Genomic DNA, 21,810 nt, shown 5'->3' with positions numbered 1-21,810 from the left:
ACCCAACTGCTAGCAGGAGAATCTGCTGCTCTTTGCTGCCACGAGCCGGAGTTGGCAATCACGTGAATTCTTACTACGACAGGGCCTACTGCACCTTCCTGTAGGGTTCAATGGCACCGACTACCCAGGGCTAGGAGCATTCCTAACATGAAGCATTCCTTCCTCCTAAGAGGAATTGGTTTTTTTTTCCCTTTTAAACAGCAGAAACTGTAGAACCAGTACTTCACCTAAAGGAAAAACTAAAGCCAGCAACAGACTGAAAATAAAGCTTGCAAGAATCGCTTGTAGTTCTGGTAACGCACGCTTCTGTGCGAGCAGATCAGCTCACCGAGGGGATGGGTTTTGTTAGTTTAAGGCAGTAACTCTTTCAAAGCACACAGGCTCACCTCCCTCGTGTTTGTGCTACTGTATCCTTATGTGCACAAGAGAACCTCACTAATTTACACTAATGACTGGAAGAACCATTAATTCTCTTGGTAAGTGAACAAGAATAAGGCATTCCATTATATATTCTGATCACTAATTATAATTTAGCTCTAATTATAATCTACCAGCAAACATACTTCTGTGTTTTAGAAAATAATATCTCTTACCTTCAGATATAATTATGTGTGCAGATTAGTGGGTTCTGCTGTGTAAACAAGCAGGTGCATAAGCAATTTTCAGGTTTTTCTTCATTACATCTGACAAGAAAGTTAACGCCACAGATCGGGACTGTGGGAAAATAAATTAGGATTTCTCTATGGTTTGTGCAGATATGCACAACTGGGCAGGAATTAATAGCTCAAAAACAAACAAACAAAAAAGGGCACAAATGTTTACACAATCAAATGAAGCAAAATCAGCAGCAGAAAACAAGGCCATTCCCCAGCTATTAAAGACTCATATGACACTATTCCAAGCTATATGCAACAAAGAGAGAAAAGAAAAAAAATAAGAGTACTAATTTTTACATAAAAGTTTGAAATCAAGTAAAGCAAACAGTAAAAACAAAAAAAAAACCCAACTGTTGATGCTTCTAACATGATATTCACATAACTAAATCCCAGCAGACTGTAAGTACAGACAGAAGGCGGGATGGGATGCAAACCACATGACCAAGTTAAACAATTTTTAAAAAAAAAGGAGGGGGGATGAATGTCAATGTGCATTGTAATGAGATAGAAATTTCCCTTCACATGTGCAAAAATCCACAGTTTCATTAATGTAGAGGTCATACTTCTTGCAACAGATCTTAGACAAAACCAGTCTCCCTACATCCTGGAATCTACCTGTTTACATCAGCCACTTTAGGTGCACAGTACCCTGTTCACATATATTGTATTCAGCAGTTTCTGGCATTTCTCAGAAATTTAATGTTCACCTGCCTTAAATCTTGAAAACAAAGGGGAGAGTTCATCCAGGGCATCATACCACTGCTTTTGAGTTATACCAACAGTTAAATCAAACTCAAATTCTCTCTTCTTCCATGGTGGCAGGAGTCCTTACAGGACTTGTAAACAGCAGTACACAATACTGTAAACAAATAATTTAAGTTCTGCTTTATACAAGATGTTAAGTTAACCCAGGTCTACCAAACAGGTGAAAATGAAAAGGGTGGCTTCACACAAAATCCTTCCTTCCCTTTTCTCCCAGCAATTCTTTTCACTACATAAATAATCCTGAGCTGAAAAACAGGGATTGATGAGAGCCTTTTTTTGCATATAAAACCAATGTTCTAGAGTCAGCTCTCACATTCTGTCAGGAAGTCGATTACTGGAGAGACTAAACTGGAGTGTTTCAAACCATTCTTTACTTTGGAGGAGGACTTATAATTTGGTGTGGCGTCCAGTTCTAGACCCAGATGCTGAGCTTGCCAAGGAGGCTGATGCTGCTGCATCCTCAGCTTCCTCCAGCTCGTCGTGTAGCTCCTGGCTAACGCTGGACTGGAGAGCTGCAGGAGTGAGCCACTCCTTGGGCAGGCAGCTCTGGAGAAACGGTATGCAGGAGCTGAAGTAGGCAAGGCGATTCACCCATCGCGGAATCTCTTTTCCACACAGAATCTGGGGGGGGGGGAAGGGAGGGAAAAGAAAGGATTAATTTTTCACCAAGCTTCAGCAGTAACAGTACCATAAATAAACAGAAAAGGCTGAAGCAGCCTCACCACTTATGTATCACAAACTCCAGTCATAAAGCACTCCAGTTGGTCGCATTAAGAGACACAAAGGGACTGGTTTTACACTGCGAGTCTGACACGTGGTTCTGGGCTTTCATTTGTTTGGTCTTAGAGGTCCCAAAAAGCTTACCCACATCACTGTTTATGGGCAACTTCTACAAATGGCACAGAAACAAGTTAAGGTATGCTTTCTATTCACTGCCAATCCCTCAGAAACAGAAATTGCAGAAGTCTCAGTGTCACAGAAAAGCACCCTGAAAACTATGTGTCAAAGGCAGCACTACTACTACAGCTGGCTGGAGTTCCACAACCAGCAGGGGCCACTGACTGCGACACCCTCTGATGACTGCCTAAGCCCATCGCTGTCTCAGCACACACACCAAGCACAGACACTTCAGTTCACTGGAACAAGAGAAGCTATATGATACAAAGCCAGTTTCAACTCCTCAAAAAAAAAAAATATAGCTGCACTAAATGTTTCTGTTCGCTGTACATCAGTCACTAAATGATTTTGCTGTTGCTATCCAAGGAGTGAGCTATTTTAGTTAACTACATCCATACTCAATCCTGGCATTACTTACTTCAGTGCAAATGTAGAGAAAATCACAGCTAACGGGAGCATTACTCTGCTGCAACTGTGCAGTGTTTAACTTGAAATTATATCCCTGTGTTTACAGCCAATTTCAACACTAACTAGGACAAGACAAAATAGAAACAACATGACCATGCAGTTATTGACGAGCATGGCAGAAACTTGGCTATGCAGCCAGATTTCATGCAAACTGCAGCTTTGTCAGTGTCTCACCCTACTTACTTGTACCAGAGTTGCACATGAACTATCACCTCAATAAATTTTTTCAGTACCACTGGAAGATCAAAGAGTCTACACAAAACAGAGGCTATACAATCAATGTGGCATTAAGTATTTTGGGAAAAAAAAAAAAAAAAAGAAGAATTACATTTTATGGAAGTTCACCATGAAAAAAAAAACATCCTTTTTTTTGAATGTTCCAATGAAACATTAGAATGAATTCAGACAAGCAGTAATTTCCAACTACCCATAAAAATCCCTTCTTTGTCCTGGGCTACTTGTTCCTGACCCTCTCCCCTCTGTTGATACACGAGTGATCAGGCATTCAATCATATTGGCAAACTGATCATGGTAGGATAAAACTGAGAGGAAAAAGCAAAACTCATTCAGCTCCAGAGTCAGATACTTTGCACAACCGCTCAACTCTCTACCTGACCAGGACGCAGGTGCTGCAGAGCAGTAACTTGACAAAAGCCTCTCAAGCAGGAGATTAACACTGCCAGTGAAGCTGCAGCGCCTTTGTTATTCTTTAACAGTAGGTCACAACTTTATAAGTTATTTTCAGTGTGATGGCTCTGTGGGAAATGCTGGCAAAAATAACACAAGGTTTTTATCTTCAGTACCAATCTCTGAATCATCTGAAGTGATTTTGAAATTCTGTTAATATTTACCAGGTGTCTCAATTAGGAATGCACCCCTGTTCTAACAGGGGAGGGGCACATTCCTAATATGACAACAATGGTTTGTATTTTTGTCACAAAATCTCGTGCTTTCGACAGGAGCACAAATAAAACCTGAAAAACAGTGACATTTGCCCAAGGTAACAGAGATAGAAAGGTGGAAACTAGGCCAAACACTCCAAATGACAGGAAGGAGATGACACACTGTAGCCACCTGGGAAGCACCTTTCTGTAGACCTTCATATTTTGTTTACCTCAGATAAAGCTGAAGAGAAGTGGTTGCAGTTTTTGTGCATCAGGTGATAAGCATTTCCTTTGAACTCTTTTCCAAGCTCTTCTACTATTTTTTCTATGTCATCTTCCATAAAGTCAGTACTGCCTAGAACCACAGCCTCTCTGGAAGAGAAAGAGAGAGAGTGATCAGGCTTCCACGAGCTAGGTGGATTACTCTTCATACATTGCTCAAAAATCACCTCACCGTGGGTTGTGACATCTTTCTGCCTGGCCCCCCTCCCCCAAATAACATAAATTCTTTCTATTCCGTTTTACAGCACCACTTTCATCTCTGTCATGAGAGATTACTTCCTTGCCAACTGCCTACCTGTAGCTCACTAAAGTTCTTTCCAACTTAACTCTGAGAAACACTAAACACAATTTCCCCTCCTTTCCAAAGGATAATGCTTCCAAGAGACGGCACAGACAAGTAAGAGCTTGTAATGCAGGGAAGGGTCAAGGAGGTCACACTGAGAAAGTGGAAGAGACACATGCGGAAACAGTGAAGAGCAGTATTTTTTAGCTTTATCTTTGAATAAAAATTTCACTACCTTTAGAATGTCACCCTGTTGTATATACTGAGTGAATAATAAAAGCTAGCTGCAACTCCACATCACGTGTACACATTTAAAGGATTTAACCTTACTGTAAAAATAATGTTCTTTGCTGTAGACACTTCACTGTTTCCTCACCTCTGCCCATATTTCATTTCTAAGTAAGCACACTAATTCCTCAGGAAGACTGAAATCCTGTAGTATCATTCAACACACATATCCCCAACAAGAAACACAACAAGTTGTCTTTTTAATGTGCCTTCTCAAAACCAAGAAAATATTTCTTACTTAAACTTAAATGTTTCTCCTAGCTCAGAAGCATTTCCTGGTGAAATTTCAAATATTCCAGAAAAAGGGTATGGATGACCACCATAGGCAAATTCTGAAAGAGAAAGCTCAGATTTAACAAAAGCAGCACATGCAATGACAGTAAAGAACAGCAGACGTCACAGACTGGAAGATCACTTCACAAAGATCTAAAGCTAGAAACCAGACATCTTATTTACACCTTTGTTACACAGGAAACAAATCCAAGGAGCTGGAAAAAAAAAGAAAAAAAAAAAAAGAGTTTTGTTGGTTGCTAGTCAAGCTAAGTAAAAACTGACAGGAAACTTCCTACAACAGTGTACAGGTTTAACCTGAGTAACTTCACAGTAAGTATATATTGTTTTCATTGTATGAGTGAGGATTTAAAAGTTAAATCGCAAATCCTACCAAAGTTCTTCATACACACTTGTCTTTAAAAGCCCACTTACTTATTTGTAGATTAGGGATTCAGAGCATCCTTAAAGGTCTGACCGTGTGTCTGTTCAGTGCACCACAGCTGTAAGTGTGACAGTGAGCAGTGGCCTAACAGGTTTTAGAATTTCTTGATTTGCAAGGGTTCAGCCAGTGCATGCACCTGCAGTCTGCAGGCAGCATCTGCTGGCACAAGCACTGGCAGTACATGGAAGCATGGTGGTGTGCTCCAGCTTCCTTCTGTGCCTGTAAGATAACACAGCACGCCGCGCCTGGCGCGCACCAGAAAGCTCTGAGCCTGGCTTCACGCTTCCTCTCCTCCAAACTCACAGCACACCATGCAAGCCTAACGGTCAGTTTGGTGGGGAATGTTTTTTACAACACCCTAATGAATACAGTTTTATGTACTCTGAAAAAAATGCAAGTCATTGTTCTAGCCGGGGCATGACCTGCTACATGAGAAAACTGTTCTAATCTGAACAGGAAGGGAGGCACATGTATTTGGCACGGCTGGAGAACTGGCTTTCAGGCACAGCACTACTAAGAGTCAGGTCTTTCTGATTTGGATTAAAAGAAATCCAAAGAAGCTTTAACAATAAGCATTGTATTTTGTCAATTCGGGGCTTTGCTAACACTTACAAGCCCAGTTACAATGTGATTGTTGTAGCAACTGAAACATCTACAGATTAAGATAACCCTGTGCAACCTTGGTGTTTGGGTCACATGCCGTATCTTTTGCTGCCTCACCTCAAAACACACTCCAAAAAGCACCCAAACTAAAAAAAAAACAAACTAAAGTAGAGTTTTCTTCTTTAAATGGACTACCTTTAGCAACACCATCACCTCAGAGCATCATTATACCACTGGGCAGCTACACTTCAGACCCAAGCCTGTGCTACTGCATACTCAGTAACACCTTCAACAGCAATGGGGGTTCAAAGAGGCCTGAAAGGTCAGGAAGCTGTGCCCCCAAAGCACAACCTACCAAGCAAAATCCAAATGCATTGCTGTATTTATCACAAGTGTGTCTTTTGTGAACAGTATGCATGAGGTGCCTTAAAGATCCTGTCCCTTTAAAACAAACCACCCTACCAATAAGGAATAGACATTTTTTCCTCATCATCACACACTTTTAGGTGCCTATCTGCAACAGACTATTGTTTCTATAGTTAAAAATTAACTCCTTGCACTAAGTGCTGGCAAAATATTGAGGAAACATGACTCAACCATGCTTACATGATGCATGCATTTATTCTAAAGACAGGAATTAAAAAACATAAAATAGAGATTTCTATTACAAATTACACACTCTTTTGGTAGCTTCGTGGGTTTATACAAGAATACAAGGTGGCTAGCAAATTATTCACATATAAGGCTTTTTCCAGAGGCAGAACTTTGAGAGAAAATTGATGAACAAGTTTGAGGAGCCAGGCTTCTTTTGGTACTTGAAAACTGTTTTTTAAGTAACAGCATTAGCAGAACAAAGACTAAGTCATGTTTCGCTTGCACGTACCTCGGCCATAAACTTCTATACCTGAATGGAAGACTCCAATTCCAAGGGAAGAAGTATATTCATTCATCCAATACTAAAAGGAAAGAAAACAATAATTACTCTGTGTCTTCTGATAGCAGACATGTATTTGTGGCCCCCCAGCAGAAGCATAAGACCCAATCACAAAGTGAACTGCAAAACCCATTTTGTGGGAAAAGTACATGCCACTAGAAGTCCCAACCATACACAGCAAATGAATTCCATCAGGTTCTACTGCAGTTTTAGTGCTGTCAACGTCTGTCAGCCAAGGAGAACTCTAGACCAACTTCTGATTTCTCAACAAGTTACACACAGGCTGTCAAGTTTTCCATTAGGTGGAATACGTTCTAGAATCCACTCGGTGGTTCTGCAGGAGCAGGAGCACCTCCTCCTTTGCTTTAACGACACCAGAAAGTAGGACTGTAATGAACACACACCAGCTGGCACGTAGCGCAATGACCACAGTTTTGCTTGTGCTCAGATGAGCACGAGACACACTCCGAGATATGCAAGATGGACTGAAACTACTGTCCTATCTTCCGCCTCCGAATACTCCATCCATGGCCAACGTACAAGAGACTGAGCTCTCCTGATGTATGTGTCTCTGTACATCAGGTTAAGTCTTCTGCATTAAGTCCAACACTTGTTTTCAATGTATGACTTCTACCATAGCCAGCAGGTAACAGCTGCATTGCAAAAGGAAATCAGGAAATGATACTTTAAAAGAGGAAAAGAAAGGAGGAAAGAAAAAAAAAACCTTCTCTTAGTGCTTTTCTTTCTCTTTTTCAAAAGCAGCAGCATCAAGTGCCTATCAGGAGCTAACTATTACCCTCAAGACATTGAAGATGTAAGAAATTCTGGGAAGGGAAAACCTCAAAATTACTGTCTTTGGCTACATCACAACCCTCAAAATATCAGTCTCCAAGCAGTAAAATTTTTCAAGTGACTCAATTCTAAAAGGAACCTTGAACAAAGGCTAAAAAACACTGAAAAGCGCCTCAACTGTGTCCTCAGAGATGAAATTGGCTTGCAATAAAAACCTCTCAAAAATACAAGCAAAACATTACTTTGTCAATTACTCCAGTATTGGGATATTTCCTCCCAGGTCACCTGGCCCCCAAGGGCACCCCTGCAAACTTCAGTAAAGCAGGCTTCAAAGAGGCAGCTGGCAGGGCAGGTTCAGTCTGAGGTAGGACCCCCAGAAAATGAATGTGTGTTTATCAAACACGAAGAAATAGAAGCTCTCTTCATGACCTGTTGACACAGTAAATTGCCTTCTGATATGAAGTCACTATTAAAACAGCACAACTGATGTTAAAAACGTGAAAGGTTCTAGGTGTCACACTTGTTAAGCTCTGCTAGCTGGAGTTAGTGCATAATTTACAGGGCCGTTCCAAACTTTGAGGCATATAGCATGCATCTCTGAAAGCTAGTCTTCTCCCAGTAAAAACTGTACACCTAACTTTGGACTGAGAAGGTATTAATGAAAATCAAGACACATGAAATGGCAAAAAGAGCAAGTCAGGCCAAAAGTTCCAAATTTTCAGGTGTAAAATATGGGTGTATTTGGCTTTCACAGTCATCCTTGTTCTAAGTATAGTCAAACTTAAACAAATTTCGGGAACCACTTATTTTATTATCAGTTGCCAGGCACCAGCATGTGATTTTTCCAGCCTAAAGTTCACAACTGCACTGGTCATTTGTGTCCTGTGCCTGCTGTCTGGATAACAAGAAGTTGGGGATTTGATGTTCTCTTCTATAGACATTTTATTTACTCGTAGTAAATTCTGTCAACACAAATTAACAGATTTTCCTTCTTATATTTAAAGTTTAGGGCTTATTGAGATCTATGGACAACTTTTTGTTGAGACTAAACTTTACCCTTTGCTTTAACTTCTTCCGGCTTTGTCAGTGCATTGCTGTGTGAGCTAGTGGGATATGGATGACTAGACTAAATCATCACCTTAGTCTATTTAAAGGGCTTAGCAGGTTTTTTCCTTCCTCCCTCCAGAAAAGAGCAGACAGCTAGTCCATGTGATCAAGCTACATCCAGAAATACACAGGGTTAGAGTTACTCTGTACAGAAGGACAGAGAAAAGAGAGAAAACAAGAAGAGGGGAAGGAAGGAGAACGATGTTAAAGACTACCCAACTAACTTCATAGGTTTGTGAGCAGAAAAATGTGGATTCTATTCATTGGAATGAAACCAAAGGCCCCAAGAAAATGGAACAGCTACTTCAACATAAACCTGTTTCAGTTTTGAAGCCAGTCCTATCCCACACTTTACCAGCTGACCATTTCAAAATAGTTCTAGGTTTATATTTATAGTCAAAACTGTAGGCACATTCAACATATGGTTTGTCAGTACAGGAAAAAAAAGTATGTTTGCCTAATGAGAAGGTGTATCCAGATGAACCTAATCTACAACTGAGCTACACAGGGTCCCTTGTGCTCTGCAGTCTTTCATCTCTTGGACACCCATTCAGCCAGAAAACCCTGGGTCTGGCTTCTGAATTCTGAATAATGTACACATCACATATGCACCAAATCTCTCAATGCCAAGCAAGGTTATCACTGCTCTCTGAAAATGGAACAGAAGTTATACAATATTCCCCATAAACAGTAGAAATAATAAAGCCTAGTTTGTTACTAGGCAGAAAAAGAGAAAAACTATTCACACTCTTCCCCTCCCACAACCCTGTGAAATCTAATGTGAGGTAGAGGACAGAGAAGCGGCTTCCAACCCGCCCCATCGATCCGTACAGGAGAGGAAGAGTAGGATGGAAAGCTGCCCCAACCAGGTGTCCAGCAAGTGCACTGATACATGCACTCCCCATCACTGGTGCCACCTAAATACACCAGGCCCATCAGACTACAAAAACCCAGCACTGCTGGCAAATTAAACAAACATTAGCAGCTTTTGGAAGAAATGCCTACAGCAGGCTGGCACTTCACTTCATATTTCCAGTAAGAACAGAGTAGGTTAATTGAAGATAAAAGAATTTCAATAAGGCAGAATTACTTTCCCCCTAGGAACAGTAATTATATCTAATTATTACCTAATCTGGATCAGCTATTGGAAGGTTGGTCACATTTTCTCATTGAACAAAATGTCTCATCTCACCGAGGAAAGAAAAGCAGGTCAAATGCAACTTAAATATGCTGAATTTGACTACAGCTGAAAAGATTGTATACAACTTGCACAGTAAAGATTGTAAGTTAAGTGACATCTACATAGTTTGCTGGTTCAGCTACACACTGTAAGTTCTGGAATCCCAAACTGATCCCCAAAGCCACATCCTTGCTTCCGTTACACAAACCGGAGTCCTTTCCTTTAGTATTGATGTGAATTTTGCCATCACAGAACTTCTAGAAGCAGCACAATCCCATATCCTCAATATTTTGCAATGCCAGTCATGTAGAACAGGAATTCATGTTTAATGCAACTATCAGAACAAAAATATTAGAGAAGTATTTTTCTGTGTGCACAATAAAGTCATGTCACTGAAATGAAAGAAAAACACTAGTCCTGGTGCTTCAAAAATACCTTCATTACCTTCTTGAGCACTTTCATTGATGTTAATACTTTAGATCCTTGTAGCCTTACTTGACAAGGGAAAAAATAGGCTGCTACTTTGGACGCAAGAAAGCTAGATTCCTAAAAATAGCAGTTAGTTAAAATGAAAATATAAAGTACTCTGATTCTCAAAACACATATCAAAGCCTCCACCCTACCCTTTTAATGATCATAAAAGATTTTTCAAAGGCATGAACTGCAGCCCGTAAATACGCCCTTAAGCGTCTCTCCCCTCTGTAAAGTTACCAGCACTTGAAAGTCTGCCTTCTCCTACACCACAGGCACCCCTCCCTGCCCTTCGGTTTTATCAAAGATTTTCTCTTTTTCAAGCACTAAGGACAACAGAAGGGTATACACTCCAAAACCAACTCAGTCCTGTAAAGAGTTTCAGCAGTGGCAAGGTCACCTAGTACTCCCCTGCACACCTAAGCAGCTGGCTGGGAAATGAAGCTACAGTTGGCACCCGGGTTAAAATAAAGCCGCTCATACGACTGTTCCAATTGCAGTAGTGCCGACTCTGGCAGCCAGGTGACTAAAGGTGCTCTCCTGTTCCAAAAGAAACAAAGAAAATCCCAAGCTGAAACTACAAAGCCACCTCAAACCCACCTCCAAGTGACACGACACATCAGGAGCAAACAATAAACCTGCTAGTGCCTGGACAGCTGGCAGGATTTGATGAACAAACAGACCTTCCAAACGGCTACTGCGAAACACTCTTCCCTTCTTCCCCCCACCTGGCCCCCTGCCCTGAAGTGCCCCCAGACAACTCGGTATCGCTGCTATCAGCCAGCTGTCTACACGCAGCAATGCAACTGCTGTGCAACATGAAAGTAAGGCTTGGGTTTAAGCTGCTTCAAACAAGTTTACAATGGACTGGGGCATCATTTAGTGAGAGAGTCTGAGGCAGGACGTGTATTGACAAGTGATTTTCAGACACTGTGGGAAACGCTGTTTTTCTTTCCAGTTCAAAAAACGTAGACATCGTTCTGAAACAACAAACACAGCTGAAGCAGGGTACAGGTCTGCTCAGCGGTCTCAGCTCACACTATGCATAATCTGTAGTGATGTACAGCTTCAACAAATACCACAACTGCAGACCACTGCATGGAAAGGCACTCCTCCATGTGATCAATCACCTGCAAACAGGCGTGCTGGCTTGCTTCTTTTGGAGAATAAATTCCTTTCACAGATGATGGCTTTAGAGACTACTGTACTTCAGTCAGAGTCACACTAATCACAGCAGGACAACACTCAGTCCCAAACACATCCTAAGAAGAGTAGGATGCTAGTTTTTATGAGCACTACCTTCTCATTGCTTTCCCCCCTGCCTCCTTCTGTCAAGTCTCCGAGGCTGGCTGGAGTAAAACTGATCACAACATTTCAACTCTGGAGGAAAAAGAAAAGAAGATATGGGCTGCAGCAAAGAAATGTAAGGAGTAAGAGATGAAGGAGAACTATGTGAATGAAAGAATAGACTATCACAAGAAGAAAAGGCATGTGGAAGTCACACCCCACCAATGCTTTCATCACAGTGAGAATGGAGTTTCTCCCAGAGGCCACGGCATCGATTTCCAGGCAGGCACTTACACAGGAGACAAGTCCGTTCTGTTAAGTTTTCACAGCCTGCCTGTGACCTGGGTCCAGGCGACACTTTGCACAGCTAAGCAAGTCCCAGTGAGAACACTGGGTCTTCCATCTTAGTGAGTCAGAACTGCGTCAAGCCTTGACTTCAAAGATACTACCTTATGTAAGAGCCCCGAAACTAAAGTCCTACTTCTTTCTCTGTACAAGTATTTACAGGTAATATATGTAAACCCATCTCTTTTCATGCTTAAAAAGCTTCTCTGGTGTATATTTTTTAACTGTAGCCCGGTGAAGTCATACACATGCATGCAACAGAGCACCCTTCCCTCCCTAAGTCTAGTATAAATAAGACACTTTCTGTCACATCAGCATCACAGATGAACTCAAACAAGTGAGCAAAGGTCCCATTTTTTTACCTCCTCTCTTAGAAAAATCACAGTGAACAGACTGTCCTGCCTCCCCTCGTTGTCTACAATGAAGGAAAACCAAAGTAGAAGTAACAGGTTATATTCCCCGGAGACAGAACTTGGACACAGGAGATGTAAAAATAAATAGATAAATAGACCCTTTGTCAAGGACATTGGTTCCTACGACAAGTATTATGGTGGAAGAAAATCGTGACAGGAATCAGGGTAGTTCATATAATCTCATATCTGATTTTAACTTCAAGCTAGATAGCTCCTCACTGATTGCTAATAAATTTTCTAGCATCAAAGGCTGAGTATTCACAAGCAAACTGCATTTTCTCTTTGCCAGCAGTCACTGACTCCACGCTATACGCCTTTGCTCTTTCAAATTACCCAAAGTTCACTTCAAAGCGTGCTGGGGGTAGGAAAACCTACCCAAAATAAGCGAAGTAATAGAAACGGTGTTACCTGAAGCTAGTCGTCAATCTTACCTGTCCTACAGGTAAGATAGACCCTAAAGACGATCAGAGAACTAGTGCTACTTGCGCTAATTTCCAGTGATTGAAAGGCATTAAAGGATAATATTTTCTTAAGGTTACTTATCCTCACCTATGCAGGTACTTACACCTCATTTGTTACCATGGCGTTCTGTGACACCATCTGTAGGTGTCACAGAAAGATTACCCAGAAGAAAGGGAAGGTGAGCTCGCAGGACTGCAAATCGAGCTCCTGTATTTCCACCAAGTTGCAGCCATACCATAAACTGTTCAAAAACGCTGGGCTAGGAAAAAACATCACTGACACCGCGCTAAAAAAATCTCTTATCCCTACAGAGACAGCGGTTATCCCCAACCACCCCTCCTATCGGAAAATCGGGGACTTTTATGGTTTTCAGGAGCAGGAGAGGCAGGGCCTCCCCCCGCTGAGCCCGGGGGGCAGTGGCAGAGGAGGAAGCACAGCTCGGGGACCTTCACGTTTCGTTACTCATTCATAGCAAGGGAAGAGCTTCCCCCGCGACGGGGAGCGCATCTGCCCGTCACTGCAAGACGCGGCCCCGCACCGCAGCAAACTTTTGCTGCGGGTCACAACAGACCCGCAGAACCCGACAGACCTCCCAAACCATCGCCCTCCGCCCCGGGTTCGCGATTTCCCCCCTGCCCCGCTGCCCGCACGGCCGGGAGCCCACGGAACCAAATCAGGCGGGCACCGGCAAAGCAAAGGGCAGGGAAAGTTTCCCCGCCGCCCTCGCCTTCCCCCCCTCCACGCCGCCGCAGGAACTCCGCACCGCAGCCCCCGCTGCCCTCCCGGGAACGGGAACCGGGACCCCCGCCCGCGCCAGCCGCCACAGGTGCGGGGCCGCGCTGCCTCCAACAGCCCCAGAGCGGGCCTTGGCCGCCGCGCCGGGCCGGGTGCTCACCATGTCGTAGACGTTGAGAATCACCAGCTGGTTCGCCATCGCCGGCGGCCCGCGGGCGCCCCCCGCCCGCTCGGTCGCTCCCGCTGCGGCGGCGGCGCTTGCTCAGGCCGGCGGCGGGGCGGTGGGGACCCCCGGGGGCCGCTTCCTCCTCGTCCTGCCTGTTGCTGCGGGGCGGGGGGGGGCGGCGGGCACCATGGAGCTGCCGCCGCGGAGGGACGGGGCCTCGCCCCCGGGAGACGCGCTCAGCCCGCGGCCGGCGGCGGGAGCCGGGCGGCGCGGGGGGGAGCGGGAGCGGGCCCCACCCCGGTGGCGATGGCGGTGCCGGTGGCGGCGGGAGGGGAGAGGACAAGAGGAATGGGAGGGAGGGAGAGAGGGAGGAGGCGCGGCGGTCAGGACGCGGGCGGGGGAGAGGCGCAGGCAGCGGCTCGCGCCCTGCCTAGCGCCGGGGCCGCGGGCCGGCCTGGCAGCCCCTCCAATGGGCGCAAAATGGAGCCGCTCGAGCCCGCCCTCATCTTCCGCGAGGAGCGGAGCGGAGCGGGCTGGGCCGGGCCGGCAGAGACTACAGCTCCCAGCGCGCAGCGCGGTGGGGAGGACTACAGCTCCCGGCGCTCCGGGCCAGGGTGCCCTTGGCGACCGTGGCCCGCATGGGAACGCGTAGGGGAAAGTGTGTGGAGAGGGTGCGGTGACCGGAGAAGCCCCGGGGAGCGGTTGCGGAGCCGGCGGCTGAGGCCCTTCGGGCGGGCGCTGCCTCTTCGGCTGAGGCCGCGCAGACCCAGTCCGGAGCGAGTACTGCCGCGGTCGCACCCGCTGGGCTGTGGCGGGCTGCCCCGTGTTGCGCGGAGCGTGGCGCTCAGTGTACGTTAAGGCTCTTAGTGCTCAGGGGCTCTCAGGTACCAGCGCTTGGCCCTGTGGGGGGCACCTCCCGGCGCCGCCATTTTGTGTTCCTGCTGGAGGGAAGCCGGGAATTTGAGCTGCCTCGGAACGAGTCACGTTGGAGCCTTTTAGATCCGCGTATAACCCGCCTGTGGCGCGGGCACCGCGTGTGGGTATTAGGGAAGGCGGGCCCGCTCCCAAGGCCCCAAAAGCCTTCCATGTGTGGTATAGTAACCTTGTGCTAAGGTAACCTTACATATAACCTTGTCAAGAAATCGCAACACCAACATTCCAGTTTGTAAGCGTTTCGGGGGGAGAAAGGATGCTTCCTTCCTTCCAGCAGCTCACCTGAGGTGCAGATTCAGTTTCATAAAGACAACTGCAGCGCCCTTTGTACAGCATGTTTTAAAGGTGATGTTCACAGCCAGCTGTGGGTGCGCCCTTGAGGCGAAGGTGCTGCAGGGACGAGGACATGCCACCCCAGGGCTACTCTACCTTCCGATGAGGCTGCTGAGCGCTGTACCCTGGGCCCTGTTTACAGCTCCATCCCTCCAGTGCTACAGTACAGCTTATGCATCTGGTTTATTTCCTACTTCAGGAGTGGGTTTTTTCTGCCTTGAGGAAACTAGTCTTGTTGCAAAAACGTAGGGGAGGTTTGGTTACTAGTTGTTACAACATGAAATTCAAACACCTAACAGACTGGAATGGGAACTTCAGGCTCATGAGCCACATGAGGACTGTTGGCAGTGATACTGTGAAAGGCCAAAACCAAACACAATAGTCTTGGCGACTATTAAGCAGGTATTCTTTATTGCAGCACAGGGGATCACTCCTCCAAATGTGCACACCATAAAGAGTTAGCAACACAACTTTTGTACAAGACATACATGCGTATTCATAAAATATCCATATTCATAGGGCTTTCAAGGAATGTTTAATTTCTCCATTATGAGAGCTCATCATCACCCACCTACCCTACCCCAATAACCTCTTGGTGGGATTCAAAGACATTTGATAGCCGTTTATTTACTCCTCTTCATCACAGGTCCTTTTGGTGAGCTTTAGCTTTTGTCTTGCTCACAAAGCCATAGAGGTGGTTCTGCCATCCTGTTCTTTCTCCTTTTTCCTCCTTGGTTCTCAGAGATAAGTTTTTTCTCCTGAGGTATTACAATGCACACAAGGTGCTACGGTTGTGGTCCTTGAGGCAGAGCTGCTGACCAACTAATATTTATCATGTTCCCTGCTTTAGCAGCAATACCTTACTTTGCCAGTGAAACAGTAAACCTGTGGACTCCTTTGGGTCACGTTCTTCATGTGCTCATTTGGCTGGCATCTACGAAACGTGCTGATAGCTATTAAACCAGATAGTTTTGGGGGGAAAAGCTGTTTCTATATTGAGAAATACTGAGGAAAATGGGATAGCTTAAAAAACACAGGGGGTCAAAAACCATATCAGAGAAGGCAGGGACTCCATTTCTAACTAACAGCGTGCATTAACTGGAGGAGTGGAACACCATTGTTGCAGTATCTTCTAGTGAATCCCTTAGTCTTTGTGCCTTCCTGTTTGTTGCCTGTCTACAAGATGCACTGTGAAGAAAAAGGAGAGGAAGACATAAATTCTAGCCTGTAGTGACAGAAGAGAGAGATAGAATTCATATTTTATGCATAATGCTGAAGGGAAAAGCCCCAAAGTGTCATTTATTTGACTTAAAAATTACATTTTGGTGTTTAAATACGAGACATAATACGTAGAGTAGTCACACAATACTACAGCTCTGACTTCCTCGGGGATGCAGTTTATCTTTTCATGCAGTTATCTGCAAAATGCAGGAAAATCCTCCTTTAGAGCAAACAGAGGGTGATTAGCTAGGTGTCAGCAGCAATGCTAAGTATGTGTGAATGCTGCAGAAAGTTACTGCTAATATGGCAATTTCGATAGCATTTTGTGTTTAAGTAGTTCAGAGAGTTTGAAAACAGGGTATGGGGTTACTCTGAAATACTAAGATCAGTTTGGGGGTTTGGTGAAGGGGCAGGGATCAGCAGTTGGGACTGTTACCACAAAAGAAGTGTGATGTGTGAACCCAGGGACTTCTGCCTTGTAAAGCTTGGAAGCACTTGATAGGAACACAGAAGATCTCTGTGAAGAACATGAACCAAAATCAATGTCTACTGATCTGTCCCACAATTACTTTATGCCATGACATTTCCCTACCCTTCTATGGGAGAAATATGCTTAAAGAGCAGTCTGTTTTCTTGTCTATATGGAAAATGACATTATCTGTTTAATGTTCAAAGGTGTAGGTGCAGTCAAAGTTAGAGAAGCACCAAATTTCAGCCATAAAAGAGAACTGAGAGAAGGGTAAGTCACCTTAGATTCACAGAGAGATGCAGAAGAGGTGTGGCTGTGCCCTGCCTGCATCTCTCCTGCATTTGGCATACACACAGCTCAGGTGGAGCACAGATGTGCATATGCTCCAGAAGGAGCTGGAGGGCTTTCACCTGTGCTTCAGCCCATGAGGTCATCTGCTCTTAAGGGAAGACCAGCTTAAGGTTCAGTAGGAACAGACTCTTTTCACTGGAGGTGAAATTTCAAAGTTGATTTCTGATTTTTTTTTTTTTTTAAATTTCTGTCCTGGTACAAACTGTGCTAAAATGGATGGGATATGAATCACTCAAAATGAATCACTAACAAATGATTTAAAATGCTCATGTATTTTTTGTGCCAGATTTCTACAGCTTCTACAATCTTTTATGAAAATTTCATAAAATTTTGAATATCTACTGAAGCGGTTATGAGAAGTTCAACCAGTTATTTACCTATGGAACTTTACTGAACTAATTTTAGGACAAATAGAACGACTGCCATTAACAGTATAAGCTTTACAAGGTATCTTAACTTACCAATAAGAAAATCCTGGCTAGAAATGCAAAAATGTCTTCAGCTGGAATGAAAAAATAGATTCAGATAAGACACAGAACTGTTATAACAAATGTTGTAAACCATACGTTTATATGTTGAAGGGGAGAATAAGCTTGAGAGGATGTATAATCCAAATATATACTTTAAAGATAGAATTAACATTTTGTTAACAAGAAGTAAAGCATCCAGTATCAAAAATATGTCTTCAGGAACATATAATATTCCCACTGTGGACTCTGCTGCTCGTTATGGGAACTGAATTGCCTGCAGCCCCTTGGATAGAGTGGAAATTTTGCATTTTTCTATCAGATTTCACGCTGAAAAATATGCTAGTAGCTTAGGTAAACCAGCAAAAGCTGTAAGAAGGTGAGGGCAGCACGAGGCTCACAACTGCACCTTAACTTAGTTCGGCTTGAAAGGTGTCAGTTAAAAGCTCTTAGCTGCCACTGACTGGTACTCACAAACCAGTTGAAGGTGTGTTCAGTAGCATGTCCTTTATACTTGAAACCAAATCTATTATATGATACTATAGAGGTACAGAAAATTATTATTACAAACATTAGTAAAACCCACCAAAATGACACCATATTCTGACAATTTGTTCCAGGGGTTGTTGTTAATCAGACAGTGAGATGTAAATCTTGCTCTAGTTCTCCTGAAAGCTGAGTCAGGTTTGTGTGTTAGTAGTAATGTATTTGTAGCTGATGACGAGGATGAGAAAAGCTGAAGAACATAAAATTCTAGGTGTGTCTGACCTGAAATGCAAATTAAATAGGATTAAAATACAATTACTTTTTAGATTCCTGATGCAGTTAGCCAAGAATGTCATCTTGGATTTCATTCTACCAGTACATTAATTTAGTACAGTAGCTCATGACAATAATTATTTGGTTAATTATTAGGGATTTCTTTGGTTCTGTATGGTCGTAACGATTCAGAATCTAATAGGAATACCTAAATTACTTGCCTTTTCAGACTATGGCAATTGACTTTTTTAGTCAATGGCAATTTCTTTCATTAGGGAACAAGAATAAAGCCTTTTCCTCATCAGAGGTGGATGTACTGTGGTCCTTAGAAGTTCATTTAGCTTAAAAGCTTTCCAATTCCAGGTAACTTTTGTACAGAACACTGGAAGTAAAATACCACTGAAGCCAGAATGAGAAGCAGGGAGTATCCACTGGTTTACCAGGCTGAGGCCTGCAGGTTAGGGTTTGAGTAGTATCTCTGAACACCTTTCACCTGTTCAGATAAGTTGCAAGCCTGGCTAAACAATCCTCTGAAGTCTTTGGGTATGTTGGAGAAGCGCAAGGATGCAAGGGGTGGCTGAATATTAATGCATTCTGCTATGTAAATGTTCAATTGAGCATAAGTTAAATGCCCATATGAACATAAATTATATAATTTAGCCCCTTGACAGAGCTATTAAGAAACTGCCAGTAATTTACCAAACGCACACACCAGTCCTTACAGTAATTGTATTTCTCCTAAAGATCTCTTAAGAGAAATTTCTTAGAGTTTTAAGTCAGTCTGCATTCAGTTTATCACGCTCAGTCTCTATTATGTAGATCTCAAGGCTGCTACTAGACAAAAGAGACAGAGTATAAAATACAGAACTTGGAAGATGTCTCAGAATTTATTTCTGAAGATCTTCAGAAAATATTTTCCTCAGTCTGAAAGGGGCATGAAGATGCTTCATAATTATGGCTAAATTAGTCCTGGGCTAGAAAGTGCTGGATGGGACAAAGCATTAGTTCTGTGGATATTACAGAACTTACTCTGTTTTTTCGCATCTGGCTTGGCTGCTTGAATGGCTGGAGCACCTCTCCTGTGAAGACACACTGAGAGAGTTGGGCTTGTTCAGCCTGGAGAAGAAAAGGCTCCGGGGAGATCTAGCAGCCTTCCAGTACCTGAAGGGGCCTACAGAAAAGCTGGGGAGTGACTTCTTAGGAGGGCATTTAGCGATAGGTTGAGGGGGAATGGTTTTAAACTGGAAGGAGTAGATTTACATTGGATATTGGGAAGAAATTCTTCACTACGATGGTGGTGAGGCTTGGCACAGGTTGCCCAAAGAAGCTGTGGCTGTCCCCTCCCTGGCGGTGTTCAAAGCCAGGTTGGATGGGGCCTTAAGCAACCTGGTCTAGTGAGAGTTGTCCCTGCCCATGGCAGGGGGGTTAGGACTAGGTGATCTTTAAGGTCCCATCCAGTGCTAACCACCCTGTGATTCTATGAAAACCCCCAGATAAAAACCCTTACTTGCCTTGGACACTGTTTCATCAATATTGTACTGCGAACTTGCTCTCTCCTGCTTAGCGTTTATATTATTTTACATGGTGTTAGTTAATTGAAGAATATGGACTGGAGTGAAATCCTCCTGGCAGTGGGTTAGGATTTCTTCACCTGAGAAGCACTGTTACTGCATTTATTTTTTCTTTACAAATTACCTTACCAAGGCACAGTGCCTACCCAATGCTGTAATTTACATGCATTTTTAAAGTGACTGCAGAGACTGCAGTTCAACTAACATCATGCCACTGGTTAATTCTCTGCAAAAGAATCTCCTGCCTCCCAAACAAGAATTTGTGTTAGAATCTGTTTTGAAATAAATCAGTAACACCAAAGAAGGGAAATGCAGTGATACAAAGGTACTTTCTTGCTCTATTATCACATCACCTACAAAGTCAGTGTCCCTTTTTACTCCCCCTGTACTGATACGGGTATTGTCATGGTATTACAGGTGGTTGATTGAGGGAATATGAGAGCCTGTCCTGGCAGTTGGTGATTTTTTAAATGCTTATTGATTCCAGAGAAACAAGTTTGACTTTATTAGACCTTCTGGGTACTGTTTTAACAATATATCAGCTATCCAGGGCCAGGCTACATTTTTCAATGTTAGTTTCAGGACTAGTTCTGTGCTAGAATAGATTTTGCTTTGGGAGGATGGATTAATGACTGCTGTGAAATAGGTCTTAATAGATAAACACAAGCCTAATTAAAGGGAGATAGTGAAGACAGCTTAGGAAATGTGAACAGATGGAAGGTTTTTTTTTTCAATTTGCAGACAAATCACATTGTGAAATGAAGAAAAGTCAAATTTGAGGTTGATCACTGTTGTGGGAGATTTGTTCTTACTACTGAACCCATTGACAGGTGTGGTGGAATCTGGAATTAAGAGGATGGAAATAAGCAGAATTACAGACATCCTATCTGAATTCACTTTTTGCAGAACTCTGGCTTGTGTTGAGATAAGATGAAGGGCATAAGACAACCTACCGTAACACTGAAGTATAGATCTCACTTTGAGGCTGTTGTCTGAGGCAGCTCTAAACCAGGGTACTTAGCTGGTTGCTCCTATTGTAGTTTTCCATAAAGAAATCACTTTCAGAAAGTCACGGGTCCTTGCAAACAGTACTGCAGACAGCTGATTGTATTTCCCATCTGTGATCTGTGATTCTGAAATGGCAAGGTTGGTTCACTAGCGTTTTTGGCACTCCTTGGAGGAGAATGTTAGACTTGAATCAGAAGCTCGATTCAAAACTTTTAAAGATCACACCTTTCTGACAAAAGAATAATCAGGCTACTTTGTCCTTTGATGCAGAGCCTAGTGATGATGCACACAGGGGGTCTTTACAGCTCTGTACTTTGGTATATTAATGTAAAGACCTTTGTCTGGGCTAAAATCAGCTGCCTGAATTCTGTAACTTGCCAAGAAGCAATCTGCTCTGACTGATTTGGACAGAGGGGAAAAAAAGGGTGGAATGGTATATCCACACAGACATTTTGAGGATCCCGCCACTATTCCCAGTACAAGCTGATAGGGAAAGAGGAACTGAACAGCATGCTGAGAGGGAGGAGAGGGGAGGAAGTCTGAAATAATCAAATGTGCTTAAATGAAGTTACCTCATGAAGTTACCTGCCTGCAAGCAACCAGATTTGCCTGCATAGGGGTGCCTGAGCAAAACACAACAGAATTATCTCAGAAACCACAGGTAATTTCTGCTTGTAAGGTAGCTCAATAGATTCCCTATTCTGAGTTAGAAGCAGGCAGAGGAATACGGGTGCTAAATCTGGGCATCCAGTCCCTTCCAGTCCTTCCCCCAAAGTGCACAGAGCAAACTGAGCGTAGGTGTTTGCTTTTCCATGCATCACTGTTGCTCTCAGCAGCACAGGAGGTCACCACCCCAGCTAGAGAGAGAGTCAGCATTCTCTGCCCAGACTCGGAGAGCCGGAGTGCAAGATGTAGGGCCCCGCCAACGAGAGATGTGCTGAAGGATTTAGGACTGTTTCATTCAT

General features: G+C 43.7%; 1 protein-coding gene across 2 annotated transcripts; it reads right to left on the bottom strand.

Moving 5' to 3' along the window:
- Positions 1–1,808: 1,808 nt before the first annotated feature.
- Positions 1,809–13,913, bottom strand: DESI2 (desumoylating isopeptidase 2; the record flags this gene model as incomplete). Of its 2 annotated transcripts, XM_084261556.1 has the most annotated exons (5): positions 13,728–13,913; positions 6,725–6,797; positions 4,762–4,855; positions 3,901–4,042; positions 1,809–2,042 (listed from the first exon to the last, which is right to left on the bottom strand). In XM_084261556.1, exons 1-5 carry the CDS (start codon positions 13,764–13,766, stop codon positions 1,809–1,811), a joined length of 582 nt encoding a protein of 193 aa, XP_084117682.1. In that variant the 5' UTR covers positions 13,767–13,913. The 2 variants fall into 2 exon arrangements, with proteins under 2 accessions (XP_084117682.1, XP_084117683.1); XM_084261557.1 differs by lacking the exon at positions 4,762–4,855 and having other exon boundaries at positions 6,721–6,797.
- Positions 13,914–21,810: the final 7,897 nt, after the last annotated feature.

The sequence above is a fragment of the Gallinula chloropus genome, assembly GCF_964237585.1.
Source record: "Gallinula chloropus genome assembly, chromosome: 3".
NCBI lineage: Eukaryota > Metazoa > Chordata > Aves > Gruiformes > Rallidae > Gallinula > Gallinula chloropus.
This window is presented reverse-complemented; position numbering and strand designations above follow the sequence as displayed.